Source organism: Ptychodera flava, chromosome 15 (assembly GCF_041260155.1).
Source record: "Ptychodera flava strain L36383 chromosome 15, AS_Pfla_20210202, whole genome shotgun sequence".
Lineage (NCBI taxonomy): Eukaryota > Metazoa > Hemichordata > Enteropneusta > Ptychoderidae > Ptychodera > Ptychodera flava.
This window is the reverse complement of record NC_091942.1, coordinates 40116486-40139894: the sequence shown is the minus strand read 5'-3', so window position 1 is coordinate 40139894 and position 23409 is coordinate 40116486. Positions and strand designations below refer to the sequence as shown.

General features: G+C 38.1%; 1 protein-coding gene across 1 annotated transcript in view; it reads left to right on the top strand.

The window, feature by feature from the left end:
• LOC139152177 (thioredoxin domain-containing protein 11-like) overlaps positions 1 to 23409 on the top strand; it is a 48571-nt gene that overhangs the window by 12558 nt on the left and 12604 nt on the right. Inside the window, exons 2-3 of the mRNA XM_070725296.1 lie at positions 6726 to 6939; positions 14880 to 15107. Coding sequence (XP_070581397.1) covers positions 6726 to 6939; positions 14880 to 15107 — 442 coding nt within the window. The remainder of the gene's footprint in view (positions 1 to 6725; positions 6940 to 14879; positions 15108 to 23409) is intronic.

Here is a 23409-nt window from a genome sequence, read left to right as displayed (position 1 = left end):
AATGTGTGAGCCTTGTTTCTCTGACCACAAAAGATAACATCTCCCTGAGAACTTAAAAGGAATTGACTGTTTTAAAGAAAAGCAGGTATAGTACTGATCACAGTTGATTTGCCAAAAAAGTGTTCTATAATTTAAAGTTGTATATATAATAGACTTTCCATTTTGTTTGTCATTTGTTGGAATGTAAAATGAATAAATAAAAACATCCTGTGATATGTGAAACACTGGCTTAAATTTGAAAAATTGCACTGCTACTCCATTTGAAAAAAAAAATTGATGCAGGTCTGACTGTAGAAATAAAAAAATGCTGTCTCTCTAACAAAAAAAGTTCCCATACCCACTTCCTGCATACCCCCCCCCCCGAAATCAAATGGGTCTCCCCTTAATATGCGCATGCGCACATAACAAGTTATGTTTCTCGGTCAGTTGCGAATTTTGACGTTTTAAAGGTTTTAGCGTATATTTGATTGCTGTCATGTATTTTTTGGCACGAACCGCTCCTTCGATAGACTGAAGAATGATGGCCTCCGTACTCCCCAGTACCGGCGAATCCATTGCTTTTAATAGTGAGGCAATCCCACCGGCGGCCCGTACTAATAGCTGGGTGAGAGCGAGGGAATGCTCTGTCCTTCTACCTCCGGCCTCCATGTCATAACAAACTAGCGTCTTTTTATGTTGATATACTGTCCTTTCGACACAGCGATAACTTTTAGTTTTCTGTTGCTTATTTTGGGTAATTTCGACAGTTGTGCATTGATTTGACATCATCTTTTACTTAATAACCGTCGATGTCGGCAACTCTCTCGCTAGCCCTGCGTACGATGCTGTGTGTTAGGAACGCACACAGGGAATGCACTGCGTACACCTGCGTACGTACGCAGGGCTAGCGAGAGAGTTGCCGACATCGACGGCTATTTACAAAAAGTGAATAAAAGACTGGCATTTTTGGAAGCGATCGAGTAGCTGAGGCGGGCAGGGATACGACTTGGGCCCAAGAACGCTGAATTTCGGCAGTAATTTGGCTTTTTACGTCAAGTCCCAAAATGGATTTGAAGTCACCGACCCTACGTACGGGTCTTTGCAGGGCTGTGGTGAGCGGGGCGAATAGCTGTAGCGGAACACACAGCATCGTACGCAGGGCTAAATCCGACATGGTAATTTGGCATGATCATCAGATCATACATGATCCGAGATTGCACTTCAGCAAGGTCACGATAACTAATGTTGTTTGTTTCACTGTCGTTTAATACCTATATTTCCACTAAAAGGCCATTAGAATTTCCTCCTGGCTACTTTGAAATCGTGCACTGGCATGCATGTAGTTGTCAACATCACTATGCTTTAATGTACAGTAGACTCTCATACTATGAATATATCGACTGTCACTGCATGTGTGCAAATCACTCCATATCATATCAAAAAATGTAGTATTGCGACGTTTGAGCTGCCAGAAGCCAGAATTTACAGTTTACGAGAAAGTTATCTTACATGTAAAACTCGAGTTCTACTGTGAACAAAATGCAAGCTATGTTGTGTACTATCGTGAATAGCATAATATTTTGTACCTATCACCGTGTCAGAAAATCAGAAGGAAACAACCAGTCAGACAAACTGTGGTCAGGATGATACTGTCCAATTTTAATATTTGTCTCTCGGCACACACCAGATACTCATGACTGTAAAACAACATTTCCATATAATTGTATATTCAGTTTTTAGTCCCCACGGACACCGTCCGGGGGGACTTATAGGTTTGGTCATGTCCGTGCGTGCGTCCGTGCGTGCGTGTGTCCGTCCGTTCACGCAGATATCTCAGAGACGCCTGGAGCGATTTCATTCAAACTTAGTACGAGGATTATCACCTATGCCATACATATGCACATCGATTTATTTTACGATCTGATTCAATATGGCCGTCTGGCAGCCATTTTGTTTCCTGTATTTGATGTCAGTGCATATGTTCACGCAAATTTCTCAGTGATGTTAGGAGCGATTCCATTCAAACTTGGTACATAGATCACTCTATATGTTACACATATGCACATTGATTTTTGTTTTGATCTGGTCTAAAATGGCTACGTGGCGGCCATTTTGTTTCCTATATTTTACGACTGTGCGGGCGTTCACGTAAATTTCTCAGCGATGCCGGGTGGGATTGCATTGAAAGTTGATACCTATATTAATCTCTATCACATATATATGCACGCCGATTTTTGTAATGATTCGATCATAAATGGCTGTGTGACAGCCATTTTCTTTCCTGTCTTTGATATCCATCCACAGGGTCCCCAGGTATGATCCACAGGGTCCCCAGGATGAAATTAATATTAATGCTGTGTCCACGCACAGGGGCTTATGAATGCAGATATCTGAGATATTCCTGTGCCAATTCTTTTTAGTCCCCGGTGACACCGTCCGGGGGGACTTACAGGTTTGGTCATGTCTGTGCGTGTGTGTGTGCGTGCGTGCGTCCGTCTGTTCATGCAGATATCTCAGAGACGCATGGAGCGATTTCGTTCAAACTTGGTACAAGGATAGTACCCTACCTCATATAGATGTACGTCAATTTGTTTCACGATGCGATCAAATTTGGCCGCGTTAGAGGACTTTTTAGTTTACGCCTCCATAGACTCCCATGTATAAGACTTTTCTCCGTAGACTCCCATGTACCGGTATAAGATAAGGCCAAGAAAAATAAAATTTAGTTTCTCATCGTATTCATATTGCAAAAAGGATGCAGTGACACAGTTTTTAGTCCCCACAGATAAAGTTCAGGGGGCTTATAGATTGGGTCATGTCTGTCCGTGAGTCCATCCGTTCACGCAGATATCTCAGACACTTTTACAAAATGTCACGTGACCTTGGTGACCTTTGAACTCAAATATATATATTTGTCCATAACTCAGTAACCACAAGTGCTAAACCTTTCATATATAGTATGATGGGACACCTTATGACGCCACATATTGTACCTCATTAATTATGTGCATATCTAATTTTGAGCGAGCCAATAGAGCTAGAGGTCTGAGTTTTGGTATATAGGGATAACTGTGCAATACAATTTTTTTGACAAAATGTCACATGACCTCAATGACCTTTGACCTCAAATATACATATTTGTCCATAACTCAGTAACCACAAGTGCTACACTCTTCATATTTGGTATGATGGGACACCTTATGATGCCACATATTGTACCTCATTAATTATGTGCATATCTAATTTTGAGCGAGCCAATAGAGCTAGAGGTCTGATTTTTGGTATATAGGGATAACTTAGCGATACAATTTTTTTGAGAAAATGTCACGTGACCTCAATGACCTTTGACCTCAAATATACATATTTGTCCATAACTCAGTAACCACAAGTGCTACACCCTTCATATTTGGTATGATGGGACACCTTATGACGCCACATATTGTACCTCATTAATTATGCACATATCTAACTTTGAGCGAGCCAATAGAACTAGATGTCTGATTTTTGGTATATAGGGATAACTATAGGATAGAAATTTTTTGACAAAATTTCATGTGACCTCGATAACCTTTTACCTAAAATACATGTTTATGTTAATAAATAAGTAACCAAAAGTGCTATGTCCTTTATATTTAGTAGGATGGGAGACCTTAGGGACTGGTCAGTTTCTTCAGCCTGGGGGGGCCGGTGGATTCATGGGGGGGGTCACCCTGTTTTTGACTTTGGTGATAGGGGGGGTCACCATGTTTTTGAAATGCCCAATAGGGGGGGTCAGTGTGTTTTTGAATTTTGAAACAGGCTCATCATTGCCTAAATGCTAGTGTCAGCCACAAATTTCATCATTCAGTTGTATTTTCGGCGCGCCCTTCGGGCGCGTAACTTTAATAATCAGTCATACTTTTCAGCGCGCCCGACTTTAACATATCAAGCATACATACATCAGAGATATCTGAATGTTCAATATTTTTCAGCGTGCTCTTCAAGCTCATTACTTTAATATATCAAAATTTTTCAGCATACCTTCAGGTGCATGACTTTAAAATACAAGGCATATATATCAGAGATATCAGGATGTTTCATATTTTTCTGCGCGCCCTTCGGGCGCCATAACTTTAATAAATCAGAGATATCTTGATGTTTGCTGAGTGAAAGTGTACCATTATGAAATCTGCATTTCATATGAAAAGCATGACAAATTCCTGATACTTTTCTGTTCTCTCTATGAGAATTCAGTATGAGAAAGCAACATGCACAAATATTTCACAATATATATTTGATACAGTGACTTATTTTAGAGATAGAAAAATGACAAGATATCTTTCCTTCTCATTGATGCAATTATTTTCCTTTGTGTCACAGTGTTTTCTGTAGAAAGATGCTTTTTTATGAACAAATAACAGTTAAAAAAGGCAGTTTTTGTCATTATTATCTGTGCTTTTATGGTTTCAATGTTACAAGAGAAGGTCCTCTCAGACACTGTACACATCAGATTTGGCTAAAAAGCTCTCTATGGCTCCTCAGGAGATTTAATTGGATGGTTGGCAAGTCTTAACACCCATCAAAGTTTTTGATTCACTGCTTTTTCCTCTTTGATATTAATGATTGACATCCATTTTTCTGTACAACAGTTCAGGACATCTGGTTAAGCATAGAAAGTGTGAAATACATTCACAGCTCATTCAAATACAGCTCATTCAAAATGTACTGTATTCAAACTTTAAGATTGACACTTTGAAATTCCTATCTTACAACTGACATGTCAACAATTTCATTAAAACATAGAATGACTATTTAAAATATAAATATATGTAAAATGTAAATATAATATATATATATAATATATATATATATATATTATATATTATATAATATATATATATATATATATATATATATATATATAATTATATCCACTTTTGTTTTACCTATGTCGGCGCCGGGGGGGGGGGGGGGGGGGGGGGCGGGGTGGGGGGGGGAGGGGGGGTCACCCTGTTTTTGAAATTTGGAATAGGGGGGGTCACCCTGTTTTCAAAATTTGGAATAGGGGGGGTCAGCCACTTTTTGACGTCGGCAAAAAATATCCACCGCCCCCCCCCAGGCCGAAGAAACTGACTCAGTCCCAATTATTTGATAGGATATTAGACCTTAAATATCATATCTTGTACCACAGGTCTGATTTTTAGTATATGGGATTAATTAGCAATACAATTTTTTTTCGATATGTCACATGACCTTGATGACCTTTGACCTTGATTATACTTATATATGCATAACTCAGTAACCACAAGTTCTTTATGCTTCAATTTTGATAGGATAATAGACCTTAAGATGTCACATCTTGTACCTCATTTATTATGCGCATATGTATTTCTTGGCTGGCCAATACAGCTGGAGGTCTGATCTTTTTTCCTGATTTAGAACCATAACTTAGACATGCCTCTTGTTTCAAATTGGGAACAATGATATAGACCTATGTGTCCATAGATCTGAATGCCACTCTCCAGTGATACTTCTTAATGACCACATTTCCCTGCCCCATCAAGACTAATACTCCTATTGCAAGTGGGGACTATGTCATTGTCAATGACTTGTTATATTTAGTTTGCTTTTCACCATATTGTATGTCCTTCCCTGCACTACATAATTCAAAATTAAATATTGTTTTTGGCCTATACATACTTGAGGGGTAAGCTTATTTAGTCTCATACATTAAAGATGCACTGTTGACCTACAGAGTCCAAACTTTTTTTATCATTGTATTGTAGATAGGTGTACACTCCAAATACTAAGTACAAGTGTGGTGAGTGTAACAAGCAAATGTTTTTTAGTCAATGGTTCATATCAAGGTTGTTGATACTTAGAATCCACACTTGAACTTGTGCTGGAGCGGTAACCAACCAGTTCAAATAACTTTCATTTATGTCAAAACAATTTGACTTTTTGCCAAATTTCACATTTATGGCAATTAATAAACAGTAAGGAGGTACAAAGGACGTCGGTGCCCCCGGGCCCCATGTTTTGAATGTGAACCATAATTCCTTGTTCTTCTCCCCAAAGAATGTTGATATACACAGTATCCAACTCGTCAACTCAGCCCCTATGGTTGTAAAGTGCATTGTTATTGTTGAAAACTGACTTTTGGTCCTGACTAGAATTTAAATGTAAACAATATTCATGCATTTTACACATATAGACGATAAGTTGACAAGTTAAATAGTGGGTGTTTCAACATTCTTTGGGGAGTAGAATAAGAAGTTGCAATTGATTTATAAAATAAAAATAATGAAAAAACCATCGAAAGTTAGCAGCACTGGGGCTTTAATGTTTGCCAAGTCATTGAAAGAAATACAGAACTATTTACATCTATTTGTTCTTCAAAAAATTCCACACACAGTAGATCCCAGTGAATCTGTAGAAAGAAGCAGAAGAGCACATTGAAACATCATATATCAATCTTCCTCTCAGTCTCTGAGCTTATATATCCTAGATGTTTCGAAGGGATTAAGCCCTTCTTCTTCATTTGGTCCACTACAGTCACTGATCCAGTGACTGTAGTGGATCCAATGAGGAAGGGCTTAATCCCTTCGAAATATCTAGGATATATAAGCTCAGAGTGGAAGATTGATATACCCTAGTACAATATTGACGATTGGAACATTATAGGTAACTGATAAGTATCAATGTGGTTAAACTATTTAGGTATGTTTTGAGCAAACTGTAAGATTCATGTGCTGTTATATTTTCAGTAATGCTGGTTACTATGGTGCTGAACCCAAGGCAATTTTTGCTGAACATTCTCCAGTTAAAGAATACAAGTACGGAAATATGCAAGCAGTCAAAACCTTTCTGCAAAATTCTACATCTGAGGTTTATTTTATACTGTACTATGCACCATGGGATGGAACATCTTTGGAAGCAGCAGCAGAATATGAAGCCGCAGCCTATGATTTGTATGGAGAGGTAAGTGAAAATGATTGTCTTATGTAAAGGATTCGCATTGTGTGAGCTGTGCCACAAAGGACAATGGGTAATTTTCTACAGGATTTTACAACCACCACGCCTTTTGAACCAAGTTTGCAAGCAGCTCATTCTGGTATAAGATCCATTTATGACTGCCAGAGGAGCATGGCATTTTCGCCATGGCTTTTTAGCTTCACTGTCAGCGAAGTGGAGCTCTTCATAGGTCCCTAGGAATGACCTATTTTAGATTTGTTCAAATTGTGCAGAAATATGCAAATTTTTATTTTTAAGGCAATTTTTAGTTCGCATTTGGTATATGTATATATACCAAAGAGAGGTGACTATGCATATATTCGACCCCAGTTTTAGATAAATGAAACCATCCCGAAAATGAATTAATGGTCATGACCATTAATTCATTTTCGCGATGGTTTCACGTATCGTGTCTAAAACTAGGGTCGAATACATGCATGGTCACCCATTCATTCAGTATCTTTCAACATGTCAAACAATATACGTAGTATCTCGTATCAAACAAAATTCATGAAAAATGGCCGACTTTGTCCCTTTAACCCTTTTCCTGCCGAGCGTCCTTGCCCGCCATCCTGCCAAGTCAGTAGAAAACCACCCCATAATATGTGCCTGCGAAAGATTGGCTCTCCTACATGTTTTCCTGCCAGGCATTTTGGCAGAAACCACCCATTTTCAGGGTAGTTTTAGCCGTACTTATACGTGTTAGACTTAGATAATTTCTATATGCCCGTAGACAGGGGAAGGTGCTCAAGGGTTACTGCAGAAAAAAATTGAGGTCACCGGCTTTGTTTGCCCCAGGGGGTGCGTCATTTTATTGCCGTTTCATGCTTACTTTTGCGGAAGTAAGCTCCTTAATAGTATTGCGCACGTCTGCTCGGCACAAACATCACCTTGCTCGTCTGTTAGTCAGAGACCCTGGAGGTCGTGCTAGGGGTGCGGCAGCACCGGCAAACCTGTCCTGTTTCCCCAGGGTAGGGTCCATTGAAAACGTACCTTCAACGACTTGGCAGTGTAGCACAAAAACTATGTTATTGCCGTTGTACTAACGGCATGGCTGAGCCATTGAGGCACAGCTTCCACGTAGTTTAGCCAGCTCGATTCGGAGTTAGCTTAGGAGTGTTACTGATCATTACCAACTTAATCGAGCGGTCCTCAGTTAGGTATGGGTTTGTACCGTCATTGCTTGGGCTGCAGCTAACCAGTGATAACCAGTCACTACACCAAAGTTGTCAGTCTCACTTTTGCGATGCACGGTACAACGCAATATGCTTCCATTAATCTAGCCATCGACGTCTCCCAAGCCTTGGCGGCCATTGTACAGCTAGCTGGTTTGCAAGACAACAGCAGTCCCTGCTCAGTACAGGCGGTATCCCTGTACCATTGACCTCATGTCCCTTCTAGAATTCTCTGTACGCTAACAGTGTACGTAGCAACCAAGTCGTCAGCAACAGGATACGTTTGCCTGCAAACCAGAGCCAATACTTCGGACGATGGAATAAATAAAAAATCCAAAGCCACGTCCATTGAATGGCAAGGCCAAGGTGGTGAAGGACGTTGCCTGGCTTGAACTTGTAGAGCTGAAGCCAATGGGCCAGCTTAATACGTTGGACACCAGTTTATAATGGTATTTCCAAGTAGTTCGTATCCGTTCAATCGGAGGAACAAGTAGAGACGACCCGTTAAAAATACGTTCTCATTTTCAGTCACGCACACACAACTGAATAAGTGACTTTTGTCTCACACCATTGGCACCATCTGCCAAGTTGTTTTCAAGCAGTAGCCTTTTAGATTAGCATTGCCGAGTTGGTCAAGTTCGACAGCAATCTGTAAAGTGCCCGGGAGCCAAGTACGTCCGACTCCGTCACAAAACATCACCATTCCATTGCTATCCTGCCAAGTCTGCTAAAAAGCAGTCAAAAAAACCCAGCCCCCCTTGGGTGTTGGGGACTGGCGGACAGGTTTCTGCACCTCTCCCTGTCGTTGGACTCCCTGCGAACCCATTTCGAGGGGAAAAGGCGTTTCTTGTCAGAAAACCTGTCTTCGGGTGACCCCTATACGCACAGGGGATAGCACAACATAGTGCTGTCGACTTGGCAGGAAACGGGGTACTGAAAAGCGGCCCGATTTCCACCGAGTTGGCAGGAAAACAGTCACCAGTGCGTAGATTCTGGCTACACCGAATTTCGAGTGGATATTCACAGACTTGGCAGGAAAAGGGTTAAAACAGATGTATATATGTGACACCACAGGCTCCTTGATAGGTTTTTGCGGGGAAGTTTCCCCATTTGTCTATGATACCACAATACTTGTTTAACTTGTTGGCATTTTGGGATATAGCATTATCATGTAGGTATGGCAGCATCATTACCAGTGGAAGCTCTAAAGAATGCCCATTCTTACATGTTACATTTAAAGGCGGAGCCTCCCTTTAAAAGGACGCCAAGGTATGGCGGCGTTCATTGTGTAAAGTGGACACCAAATAGGCAACAAGCGGGCACACGCTCCAGAAAATGCCACTTTTTAGTTTTCCTCGGCCGCAAAAAGACAGACAGACTGCCAAGCGGTCAGCGCGAAGTTGCTGCCGATCGAACTCTGTGGTTATATTCAAAGTCTAACGCGACTGAAAGACAATTTTTCAGGAAATTCGAGCGTTTGTGGTGGGGAATCAATGACCGTTGGCGATTTGAACCGACCGTCAATCAATAGCTTGCATAAACTCTGTTTGCAGGATTAGCAAAATGTGATAAAAGGTTGAGATCAGTTTGTGTAATCAGTGTTATAGAAATCAAACATCGTACTGGCCAAGCGTTTGACTGGGAGGAGAACTCCACTAATGCGAAAACCTGGGATTGAAAAGTGCGGCTTTAATAGTCTCCTATTGTGCAACCATAGACCTGAGAGAAACCAAATATTGTCTACATTAATTCTATGCAATACAATATTATAGGACTACACCTTTACTTTCGTATGGCAGATTGTATCACTAATTATGATAAACTAGGTTACATGGTATTGCCTAAGTGTGTGTGATCAACAGTTGCTAACCTTTTCATACTTCAATGGACAGTGCATCAAAAATTTTTCAAATGCACTTGACTATGAATATCACAAGCTCAAGGTCCTTACTGTAAAAGCTATTAAATATTGTGTGTACACTCACTCTGGCATTCCACGTGTAACCAAATGTGAGAACAGTGTCACTTGAAGCTATTGTTGTCATTTTTTGCTCATGTGTTTACACACGATAGCATATGTCGCAGCGATGTCTGTCTGTCTGTCTGTCTGTCTGTCTGTCTGTCTGTCTGTCTCTCTGTCTGTCTCTCTGTCTGTTGGTCCGATATCTCAAAAACCGCTAATCAGATCAGAATCAAATCGGGTACATAGATTCAGTTAGCAAATGGCAAGAACTGATTTAATTTTTGGTGGGTGTGGCTTGCATACTTTTTGCTCATTTGCATAATTAATGATTGTAGAAAAAAGGGATATACATTAAAAACGACTACACACAATTTGATGAGATTTGGTACAAATGTTGATCACACCAAGATATATCAGCAGTGGGAACCATTAAGGGGTGACATGAAAAATAGTTGCTAATTTGCATATTTAATAAACTTTCCTAATTAGGGATATATGTCTGATTTTACTCAATCAAAATCAACCAAACTTGGTATGTATATTAAAGATTCTATGATTTAACATTATTGAAACTTGCCATATACATCAAAGATACTGTGATATAACAATATTGAAAGTCAAAAGACATTTTTACTTCAGCCAATTCCTAATTTGCGTATTAAATGAATTTTCATAATTAGGTATATTTATCTGAATTGAGTTGATCAAAATTGATGAAACTTGCTATGTGCATTAAAGACACTATAATACAATATTATTGAAAATCATTAAGCATTTTCTCTTCAGCCAATTCCTAATTTGCATATTTAATGAACTTTCCTTATTAGAGATATATATCTGAATTGACTTGACCAAAGTTGACAAAACTTGCTACATATATTGCAGATACCATGATACAACATTATTGAAAATCATTAAGCATTTTTACTTAAGCCAATTCCTAATTTACATATTTAATGAACTTTGCTCATTAGGGATATATACTGGGATTTACTTGATCAAAGTTGGCAAAACATGCTATGTACATTGATGATTATACCAGGTTAAAACAATATCAAAAGTCATTTCACATTTTCATGTCAGCTAATATATAATTTGCATATCTAATGAGCTTTCACAGCTCGGCATATATGGCTTAAAGGACTTGCCCAACGGTAATTACACTTGCTATATAAAGTGATGATACAATGACAGCAGTCAAAGAACTTTAATATTTTTATTTCAGCTAATTACATATTTGCATACTTCATGACCTAATTGGCGGTGATTATTGTTCATTATTACATATGTACCACAGTTTACTTGCATCGAAGCGTGCGTGTACTACCAGTATTTGCACTGCTGTGCAATACCAAAAACATTATGCCATTCCTAAATGTTAATGAGTATTTACCAATTTTGACCCGGAACTATTTTTGTTTGTAAACACAAACAAATGTCGTTGACAAGATTTCATTTTACTATGGTTTGATGCTAGTTATAGTAAAATGCATGACATTATTGATTAAAAACTATGACAAAGAAAATTGCATGTACTTATTATAGTGAGAGGATGATTTTTATTATTCGCCGCCGTTCCATGGCCGCTATCATACATCGAAACACACGTAACTGCGTGCGTAGCGGAGCCAATTCAACAGTTAACATTTTCAGAGACGTTTTTACCCGTAGTTTTCTCACCGGACATTCCCTGTGTACAATAGAAAGTCACTTTTGCATGCAGTTTATTTTGTGCTTGTGTGTCCTACATGCTATTGATAACAGTGAGCGCTTGTGTGCCAGGGTGAACACTGAAATTTGATCGTTCGACAACTTACGTTTGCAGTATCTTACTCTTATGTTTCCCGTAAAAATCTTCAAACTGTTATTTATATCGATCATTTAGAAGAATTTCAAGCTCAAAATGTGAAAAAATTAAAAGCTGTTCCACGTTCAAAGTTCTCTTCGTTTGGCTATCTGTGGCATGTTGCTACATATGTGTGAGCGATCGCAAGCAGAGTTCGAGCCCTCCGACATTCCTCTTACGTCATCCTTGATAAACAAGTAAACAATAGTTTAGCCAATCAAAATAGAGGGTGTGGCGGCGTTGACCAATGAAAAGTGAAAGCTGTTTCGATGCCTCATTAGAGTGATGTCAATGTAATATAACTCCGCACAGTCGCCCTGAAGCTTTGACAGACAAGTAGTATGCACGACTAATCGTCGATTCTCTCAATAAATGATGCAAATAAAAGATAGAACATATGTAATAATAACAGAACCCCATGACCTGTGAGTGCAAGCGCGCCGTACTAGCGATATTTGCACTCGTGCTGCGGTGTATTCGGCTGTCTAGTACGGCGCACTTGCACTCACAGGTCATGGGGTTCTGTCATATTATGTTGATCATAATACTTCCAATGAAGTTGCAAACATGTGGCAAAGGTTCAGATTTACACATACCGGTAACTGCAATATATAATGAAACATGTGAGCATTTTCAGTTCATATCTGGTTGGTCAAATAATTTGTTTCACCAAAACCGCTTGTCTGACAGCTTTGATATTCGGTGTTCAGGTTTTGAGTGATGAGCAAAATATTACATTGAGAATGATGGTTTTATTCAAGAAGTAATCTGTAATTGCTGCAAACAGTTCGTGAATTCTTGATAAGGGTGATTTTCCAATCTTGATGTGATTTGCAATGCAACTACTCAGAAAATGGTGGAGAAACAAGAAAATCCTAGACCTGACATTCATAGTTTGCAGTGGGCCTGCATGTTCCATGACATATGTCTTTCCCACTCAGATAAATCAGCAGCCTATCCTATAAATCAGCAGCTTATACTCATAAAGATAAAGAGCCACACAGTCGCCAAATTTTACACTGACTCTCATTGTAGCACTTTCGGCTAAGTTCAAAGTTTTTCAATTTGTTCTTTGAAGGAGTTTAATATAAACCCAAATACTTGTGGCAAGTCTTTAAATGCTTGATAAATGTTGCATATTATATCTTGGTGATCAAATGAGTCTTTATGTTTGAAGCTCTTCACAGTGAATGTTTGCTAAGTGTCCTATGGTAGGAAATTCCAAAAGTAGTGGAGTCACAGATGTGAAAGCCTATCTTCCACATGTTTTCAGTCTGAACTGAGATATGTACAACTCAAATGATTCTTTGATTAAGTTACTGTCATCCATTATTTGAAATCTCAGATACCAATTCAACTGTCAGCAGACGAGGAATCAGTTTGAGATTAAGTGAGTTTATGGTTATTGTCACCTGCATACTGATGAAACAAGAGTAGGTTAAGTCGATGAATCAATGTTCTTTGTTGAGAAATGTAAATTATGAACAGGAGTTGGCCAAGTTCTGAACCTTGCAATACACTGAAATGATGAAGAAAAGTTGGGCTAGTGGCACGATCTATCATAAACAACTAGGGTTTGTCTTTAAGATTTTATTTAAATTATCACTAGTGCAATACCTGATTTTTCAGGTTTTTAAAGTTATTTTAGTAGTAGGCTGTGGTCAATTGTAATTTAGCTGTAAATTTATATGAGATATGGTGTGATACCTCTTAGCACATGTGTTTGGATTGTATGTGGTGATCCTGTGCAGCAGTGGAGAAGTGCTCCTAATATAACAAAATATCAATGCATGTATACATAAACATTGCAAAGTGCACTTATGGATTCACTTGTCTCTAGATCTCAGTGCAGATAAGGATCACATTTGCATAACTTTTCACATTGATCAATGATTTGTTTGTTGAGATGTCAGCAAATACCAGTGTTATCTGTATGGAGAGAAGATAAATTCATCTTTCTACCAAGTTGAACTTTGATTTCTTGTTGTCTATCAAAACCATCTCAAAATATTTAAAGTTCAAAGTCACAAACAAGTGTAATATATGGTATTCCGAAGTCATGCATATTCTTATCACAGGAGTATTGCTAGATATAGAATGGATCAGATCTCAATTCTGATGGAACATTTGTAAGAGATAGTTAGGACAGCAAGTGGTTTTTTTTTAATGAGCCCTACTCTTTATAAACCCTTTCACCAACATGGTTGGGAGTGGATGTGTTTACAGGGAATTGAGGTGAACAGATGAAGATTACCTTTTCTCCACCATGGTTTGATCTAAACCCATTGTTATGAATAGTGAGAGTGGACATGTTTACAGGGAATTGGGGTGAACAGATTAAGATTACCCTTTCTCCACCATGGTTTGATCCAAATCCATTGTTACCTATCGTGAGAATGGACATGTTTACACGGAATTGGGGTGAGCAGATTAAGATTACCCTTTCTCCACCATGGTTTGATCTAAACCCATTGTTACCTATCGTGAGAATGGACATGTTTACACGGAATTGGGGTGAACAGATTAAGATTACCCTTTCTCCACCATGGTTTGATCTAAACCCATTGTTACCTATCGTGAGAACGGACGTGTTTACAGGGAATTAGGGTGAACAGATTAAGATTACCTTTTCTCCACCATGGTTTGATCCAAATCCATTGTTACCTATCGTGAGAATGGACATGTTTACAGGGAATTGGGGTGAATGGATTAAGATTACCCTTTCTCCACCATGGTTTGATCTAAACCCATTGTTATCAATACAAGTAGAGTGAACCTGTTTTACAGGGAATTGGGATGAACTTCTACGCCAGTTGTAACCTTTAACCTCTCTGTGACAGAGTGTAAATTCTTAATATTCCTCAAATGTCAAACTAGTGATTTTAACAATGTCAACATTGTTTTGTCATTGTTCTTTTTTAAGGTTACCTTCTTAGCTGTGAACTGTTGGTGGCCTAGGGGTTCCTGCCGCAAGAATGTCCCACTGAGGTTCTATCCCATGCTGATGGCTTACAATGATAGATTTGAAGGTGTGCAATATCGTGGTATTATTAAGGCCAAGTATATGATTGACTTTCTGAAAAAAATTTGTAGTCCTCTTATCTACGTTCCTGATGATGAAGAACTTGGTAAATTTGTTGCACAGAGAGATGTAAGTATTTCAATCCTTGTTTTATCAAGTTGAATTTTCATGAATGTCTTTCAAAAAGACGTTCCTACAACATCATCTCATATACATTAGAAGACTTCAAAGTTCAAATCAATGAAACATAATCTCGCTAATTAACCATGCTCAGGATGTTGATTGACATTGAATGAATGAATCGTCAATCAAATGGAACTTATGGAAAATAATGTAATCTTCAAGTTTTCCTAAAATTGAGAAGTTTGAAAAAGGTTCAGGATAAGACTTTCTGAAATGTAGCTCCTTTGAGACCAGATTAGATTCAGAACCACACAATAAGCATCCAAGTCTTGTCATGAGCAACATCACCAGCATAATACATCAAATTTAATGCACCCATTAGATAAAGCAAAATTTCAAAAGTTTGTTAAAGGGACAAAGTCGCCCATTTTTCATGAATTTTGTTTGATACGAGATACTACTTATATTGTTTGACATGTTGAAAGATACTGAATAAATGGGTGACCATGCATATATTCGACCCCGATTTTAGACAAATTAAATGAAACCACGCCGAAAATGAATTATTGGTCATGACTATTAATTCATATTCGCGATGGTTTCATGTATCGTGTCTAAACCAGGGTCGAATATATGCATGGTCACCAATTCATTCAGTATCTTTCAACATGTCAAACAATATAAGTAGCATCTCATGTCAAACAAAATTCATGAAAACTGGGCGACTTTGTCCCTTTAAATAGCTAAAATTTACAATTATTTGACATGAAACTGCTTCCTGTTTTTAACCCTTATTCTGCTAGACAGTATCAATTCCTTATCAGCCAATTCATTGAAAAGCGGCATTGAGCTAAATCCATACACATTTCCACCCGTTTGGCTTGGTTTGTTCCGACAGCTTTAGTCCATAAAAATCATATTTACAGTATCTGTGATTTCAGGAGTCTTCAAATGTTCAATTTTTTATAAAATATCAGTAAAAATGTCATTGAGAATGCAAATTTCAGGTAGAAATTAACTGATATTAAATTGCTTTTATGTCTTTCACTATTGCCATATCATTGTATCATCAAAACACACAGCAAGTTTCATGAACTTTGGTGAAGTCCTAGACATATATCCTATTATTGTTAAAATGTTGTTAGGAGCAATATCTGTGTCAAGTTTTATCAAATTTGATAAGTTCCATTTTCAAAAAATTACAAATAAAAAAAATACCTTTTATAAAACTGCTAAATTATCTTTGGATTCATTTCTTCACATATTTGTATTAAATTTGTATTCACATTTAATATGCATGTATATAGCAAGTTTTATCAACTTTGACAAAGTCTGTGTGAGTAAATGTCACAGAACTGTGAAAGTTTGTTCAATATTAAATCAACAGACATGATACAGAAGAGAAGTGATGCAACTGCTAAATGACTCTGGAAACTGATATGTTCCTTTGTATAACCTGGGCTATATCTGTAACAAGATTCATCAGGTTTGATATAATTGTAGTCATTCTGAGAAAATCAACATGTACAGAATATTTCCACTAGACTAGTTGCACATTCCAAAGTAATACTCCATGTCACTTATCTTTTGTATCATTTGCTTTGGCTAATGGTTTTGGGATGAGTCACTTTACAAATATTAGTGCTTACTATTAAAATCCATCAAAATGGATGCCCAATCATAATCTAAAGTCAGTAGATACCTTTTGAACACTACCAACAATCAAAGAGGTATGTCCCAGGAACACCAATTTCTTCTCACAAGTAAAGACAGTGTGTTTATTTAGGGCAGTAAGCAGGTAAATGTTACCTGGTTTCCCCGTGGTATCAGATTAGGGGAATGCAGGGTTTCCCCAACTCATTTACCAAGGTTTTCCAAGCATCAGACCTTATGTTTTGAGGCGAGCGATCGCTCCGCTCGCCTACCACTTGCGCAAATCAAATTCCGCGAGAGCGATTAGCCGCTCGCGCCATGGCTGGGACCCAAGTTTTTGAGACCAAAGGCACACGTTGTATCCAAAATATAACATACTCTAATCTCCTCCAATCGATGCGCGAAGCACACAATTATGCTTTCAATATTCAGTTCAGTTCACTTCAGTATGAATTACGTTCTCGGCAAGCAGATTCTAGCAATGGAATGGATCGATTTTATAGGTGCAACAATGTGATACAGTATTACAATAGTACTCGTCTACAATAGCGTATCGGCGGCGGGCCTAACACTTCAATATAGCACCACTACGGTTCAGAATTTACACGTACACAAATGTAGAAAGTACAGCCCTTCATTCTCACATTCTCAAACCAAATCCGTTTTCTTGGCTGCCATATTCTTTCGAAGTGTTCAAAACGCAAACGGTTATCCTGCCGCAACAAGATTTCATCGGAAAAATATGTGCGTGACAAACAAGGATCATATTGCTTACGCTATCGAGATCGAACGTGGAGAAAATGTCTACGACATGATGACTGGCACTACACGTCGCAACTCACGGAAACAAATGCATAATCTCTGATTAAAGGTCTGGTGAAATGGTCCCTTTCGTGTGACTGAATATCTTCCAGGGGTCAATACTATTACACTCGCAACAGAATTGCAACCTAAAAGTACGCGCAAGTGTTAATTTTTTTGATATTTCTATGCGCGGCTTTCATGGGGTCATTTTGCGACACTCAGGTCACGCCCATAGCGGGGATAATGGTTGGCCGTCTGTGACGTCACAGGTGTGTTCATTTACATCGAATAGCGGTCCAACGCCGCCTTATCTCTGCCCGGTATCCGCTAACAAAACACTGTTCGCGCTGCCCATTTGCCACGTTCGCCAATGCGAATCGAAATCCGAAGTGGCGAAAAAAATCGATCCTAATTCGCCACAGCGGCGAAACTGATTTTTGTTTAAAAAATATGGTAAAATAAAGAAAAAACGTGGGTTTTTTAGTCTTTTGTTTAATCTGCGCTTCTCTCTCGGCGATTTGCAAAAACTGTGTCTACTTCCGTATTATTGCGTTCTTTCCGTCGTACGTATTTGCAATCGAGCCAAGTCTCGCGAGAGATTTGACGTCATTTAGTCTAGTGTACAGCATGCATAAATGGCTCTCGCGAGAATTGAAACTTTGACACACGCAATCGAGCCTTCGCGATAAATTTGATGTCATTTTGTCTAGTGTACAGCGGGCATAGGAACGCTCGCTCGCGAGAATTGAAACTTTTGCTATACATAGCAGACATACGCATTTTAATCGAGGCAACAAGGTTCGGTGTTGCAGTTGATTTACATTGCGGTCTAGATGTTCTGTGTTGTGCATTTTAATCACGGTCTTCAACATTCCATGTTGCGGTTGATTTGCATCGCGGTCCTCGTGGTCCGGTATTCCCCGTTGTTCTTCATTTTAATCGCCGTCCCAACGACGCGTTCCGTGTTGCTTTCGATTTGTATCATGGAGGACACTACCTCCATGATTTGTATCGCGATCTCTACGTTCCGTGTTGTTGTTCGTTTTAATGGTAGTCTCAACATTCAGTGTTGCTGTTGATGCAGCTGGTTTGCATCGTGGTCCCAACCTTCCGTGTTGTGGTTGTAGTGCATTTTAATCACGGTCCCATTTACGTTTTAAGTTACTGTCGATTTGCATTGCGGTCCCGACGTTCCGTGTTGTAGACAAGTGCATTTTAATGGCAGTCACAACGTTCAGTGTTGGTGTTCATGCTGTTGATTTACATTGCGGTCCCAACCTTCTGTGTAGCGAGTAGCGAGGCAGGCTCAGCCGAGGGACCGTGGCCGATCGTACGAACCAGAAGAGACAAGCACATTATGGTTCAAACACTCAACACTTGACGGGAACTTGAAAAAGTTTACAGTTGAGCCGTTCATGTTCTTGCCGCTGTCACAGCCACCAAAAGAACAACGTTTTCCCATAGTGAAGGAGGACACTGTCCTGATCATGTAAGCGGAAACCCTAGAAGTTACCCCCCGTAGGGAGCTTACGGAGAGGTGTGAAATACTTTACTTCCCGTTATGAGATACGGCGTCGGGCAAACTTCGGAAAGCCAAAAAAAGTCGACTGGAGAGGCTCGGGGAACACGCCCATATTGCATTTTTCTTTTGCCATATTTCATAATCACACGCTAAACGAAAAAAGAAATGAATGTAACTGTTTTATAGACCATCAACTGTATTTCTGTGATTTTGCAACATGGGCATTTCACCAGACCTTTAAACTGTTTAGCCTGAGCGACTGCTAGGTCTCTTGGTCCTTTGAAAGCTTAAAATAATTAAATTGACTCTGAAAAGTTGGACAGATACCTGATACTTCTGAAAAAAAGATCGCGAAACGATCATGAGTTCATTCTACCGTAAAACTTTGAAAGACGTAAATTTTTGCGACATTTTGGCGTACAGCATAGGAGTGCTGTGTGACTGTCGTAAAATGGTACCTCTTGAAACAATTGGCAGCCCTCGGCCCTCTTCGCCTTCGAGTATACATATCGATTATCGTGTACCTCGACGTGGCTGTTATGATAAATTCGTTTTGTTTTGTGAAATGTAAACTTGTGATCACTTCAATATATCGTGGTAACAATCGGCCAAGTTAACTTTGGTTGAAGACCAACGAGCATGCAGCATGTTTCAGCGGGCCGCAAACGTAAACAAATGAAACATAACTTGACTGTGGACTGCTGGTAGCACGATTCAGTGTAAAATCTAGTTCTGTACGCGTACTCGGCGTAGTTCAATCTATGGAGGTAAAAAAATACCTCCATGTTCAAAACCAAACATGTTTGATGACAGAACTGTTGTCTTGGTAGGTTTTTGTCTTAATGCCAATATATCTAATGCATACCATATAGCATTTTTAAAAGGCTTGTATGAAAAAAGTCATGAAAAAGTTACATGTCCTTTTAAAAAGTATAACTTCATCTGTTTGTCCATGAATGCAACAAAGGCCACATTTCTGCATATTTATTGTTCGAAAAATGTTGAATGTTAGCCAATATGCTATGAACATTTGGGTGGGAGAACACTGCTTATCCTGTTCCATCTATCAAAATACATAACCAGTACACAGTACTACAGATTTCCCATAATACATCATGATTTGTACCAACGTTGATTCCCCTGTGAAGTCTACCATGTCTCCCATGTGTAGATAAATTCTTGGGGTAGTTGTAAAAATTCTGAAAACATACTTTTAAAGACATAAAGGAAAAAGAAAATTGTGCTTGATTGAGAGAGGAGATAGCATTTTTGTAAATTTTCCACTGATTGCATCCTCAGCCATACAGAATAAAGTGATGGAAAGTAGGGAGACTAGTTGCACCTGTTTTGTGAAACAAAAGGATATTGATTTTTTCCTAATAGAAAAGACAAAAAAGAAATTTACATGCTAACTTTTTAGCTCCGCTGTCAGCGACACGGAGCTTATCAAATAGGTTGATTTTCCGTAGTCACCCGTCATCCGTCAACAATTGCCTTCTCCTCTGAAACCGCAAGTCCAATTGCTTTGAAATTTTATATGCAGTTCACTTGGGGTGACCTCACTTAAGTTTGTTCAAATCGTGGTGAAATTTGCATATTTGTATTTTTGGGGCATTTTTTGGTGTTTTTGGTAAAAAAATCTTCTTCTCTGAAACTGCTTGTCCGATTGCTTTGAAATTTGATATGCAGTTTACTTAGGGTGACTTCAGTCAGATTTCTTCAAATCGTGGTGAAATTTGCATATTTGTAATTTTAAGGCAATTTTTGTCATTTTAAAAAAAAAAATCTTTAAAAATCTTCTTCTTCAAAACTACCAGTCAGATAGCTTTGGTATTTGGTACGTATGTCCCTAGGGATGATCTATTTCAGATTTGTTCAAATTGTGCAGAAATATGCAAATTTACATTTTTAAGGCAATTTTTGCCATTTTTGGTCAAAAAATGTATTTCTCAAAAAGTACTTGTCTGATAGTTTTGAAATTTGGTATACAGGTTTCTATAGATGAAGTAAGTAATATATATTGAATTTCTGATGAAATCTGCAGTTTTGTATTTTTGGGGCAATTATTGTCATTTTTGGTCAAAAAATGTGTTTTTCCAAAACTACTCATCTGATAGCTTTTAAAGTTGGTATACAGGTTCCTACAGATGAACTAAATGATATTTTTGAAATTATGATTAAATCTGCAATTTTGTATTTTTGGGGCAATTTTTGCCATTTTTGGTCAAAAAATGTGTATTTCCAAAACTACTCATCTGATAGCTTTGAAATTTGGTATTCAGGTTTCTACAGATGAGCTAAGTAATATATATTGAATTTCTGATGAAATCTGTAATTTTGTATGTTTGGGGCAATTTCTGCCATTTTTGGTCAAAAAATGTGTATTTCCAAAACTACTCATCTGATAGCTTTGAATTTTGGTATACAGGTTTCTATAGATGAACTAAATGATATTTATTGAAATAATGATGAAATCTGCAATTTTGAATTTTTGGGGCAATTTTTGCCATTTTTGCTCAAAAAATGTGTTCCTCAAAAAGTGCTGGTCTAACAGCTTTAAAATGTGGTATACAGGTTAATATAGATAAACTAAGTAATATATAATGAATTTCTGATGAAATATGTAATTTTGTATTTTTTGGGCAATTTTTGCCATTTTTGGTCAAAAAATGTGTATTTCCAAAACTAGTCATCTGATAGCTTTGAAATTTGGTATACAGGTTCCAATAGATGATCTAAATGATATTTATTGAAACAATGAGGAAATCTGCAATTTCGTATTTTTGCAATTGGGGCAATTTTTCCATTTTTGGTCAAAAAATGTGTTTCTAGAAAAGTACTGGTCTGATAGCTTTGAATTTCGATATGCAGGTTCCTACAGATGAACTAAATTTGATCTTTTGAAATTATGATGAAATCTGCAATTTTTATTTTTTGGGGCAATTGTTGCCATTTTTGGTCAGAAAATTTTTTCTCAAAAAACTACTCATCAGATAGCTTTGGTTGACATGTTCTTAGGGATGATCCGATGTGATATATTCAAAGTATGATGAAATCTTCAATTGTGTATTTTTGCAGCTATTTTAGCCACTTTTTTCTGGCCAATGCATTGAGCTATCAAAGATTTCCACCTTCTTCATCAACATGTGTCAAAAATAGTTATTCTCTACATAAACACAGCGGAGCTATATCGGCCGCTAGGTCGCTTGTTTCAGAGAATGACCCCTTCAGTTGGTCATAACTTGCTTCCCAAAACCGTGGCATTTGTAATACCTGCAGAATGTGACTTTTATGGTTATTTAAGTTTCTTTGAAATTTATACTACAATATTTCAACATACTTTTAATGAATAAAATTAATCAATTATCTGGAGTCTGTATATTGTTGCTTTTATGCAGAAGTGGCTAATTTATTGTGCTGTGCCGTATTTTCTCCCTTCTCTATTACATAACAATAAGAAAGACAGCTAGTGCATATTGTTTTCGTAATAAATTTTATTCATGCACTCTCCATACTGTTTTCAGGGGATCTGTTCAGTCACTCTCCTAATTTAAGCAGTGCCATATTCAAATCACAAGAGATGACAAAATTTTTTTTTCACTCGCCTGACTATTTTCAGGGGAGCTGCTAAATCACTCGCCTACCACTTACCTGGATAGTTTCAGGAGAGTGAATTTTAGCTCTCCTGCCATTTTCAAAAAATAGCCCTGAAGCATAGCAAAAACATTGAAAGAAGTATGTCACCTACATTACTGTAGGTTGAGGGCTGTATTGAGGGTTGTTTAAAACCATTCCTTTCTCAAATTGTTCACGTCATATTTAAAAAAAGTAAAAACATAAAGATAATCAATCAGTATAAAGGTGTTTTACTTGTAGCCCGAATGAATGAATTTGACTTTTATGACATCTGTGTGATTGCTATTGTTGAAGGTCTTCAAAATTTAACATTCTACTTCAAGAAAATTCCAATATTTTGTTAGGAAATTACTTCTACTGGCTATTGTGTACAGGATTGAGTGACTGTGGTTGTACCGGTATAGAAAGTTTAGTCACACTGATGGAATTACAACAGTGTAAATGGAAAATAAGGCCATAAAAGAATCATGAAATTAGCTCATTTGATCACAAATATACAATGATAAAATGATGTCAGAACATTGATATATGTACTATTTGATGTCAAGTTGTCCATGTATATGTATAACAGCACAGATTGCATGTTGAATTTTTTCAGCAATTACACTGCTATGCAGCTAAGAATGAACAGTGAAATTGAGCTAAATGTTATCACACTCGTGTAATTGGTTTGTAAAGTTGTTCCAAAACTTG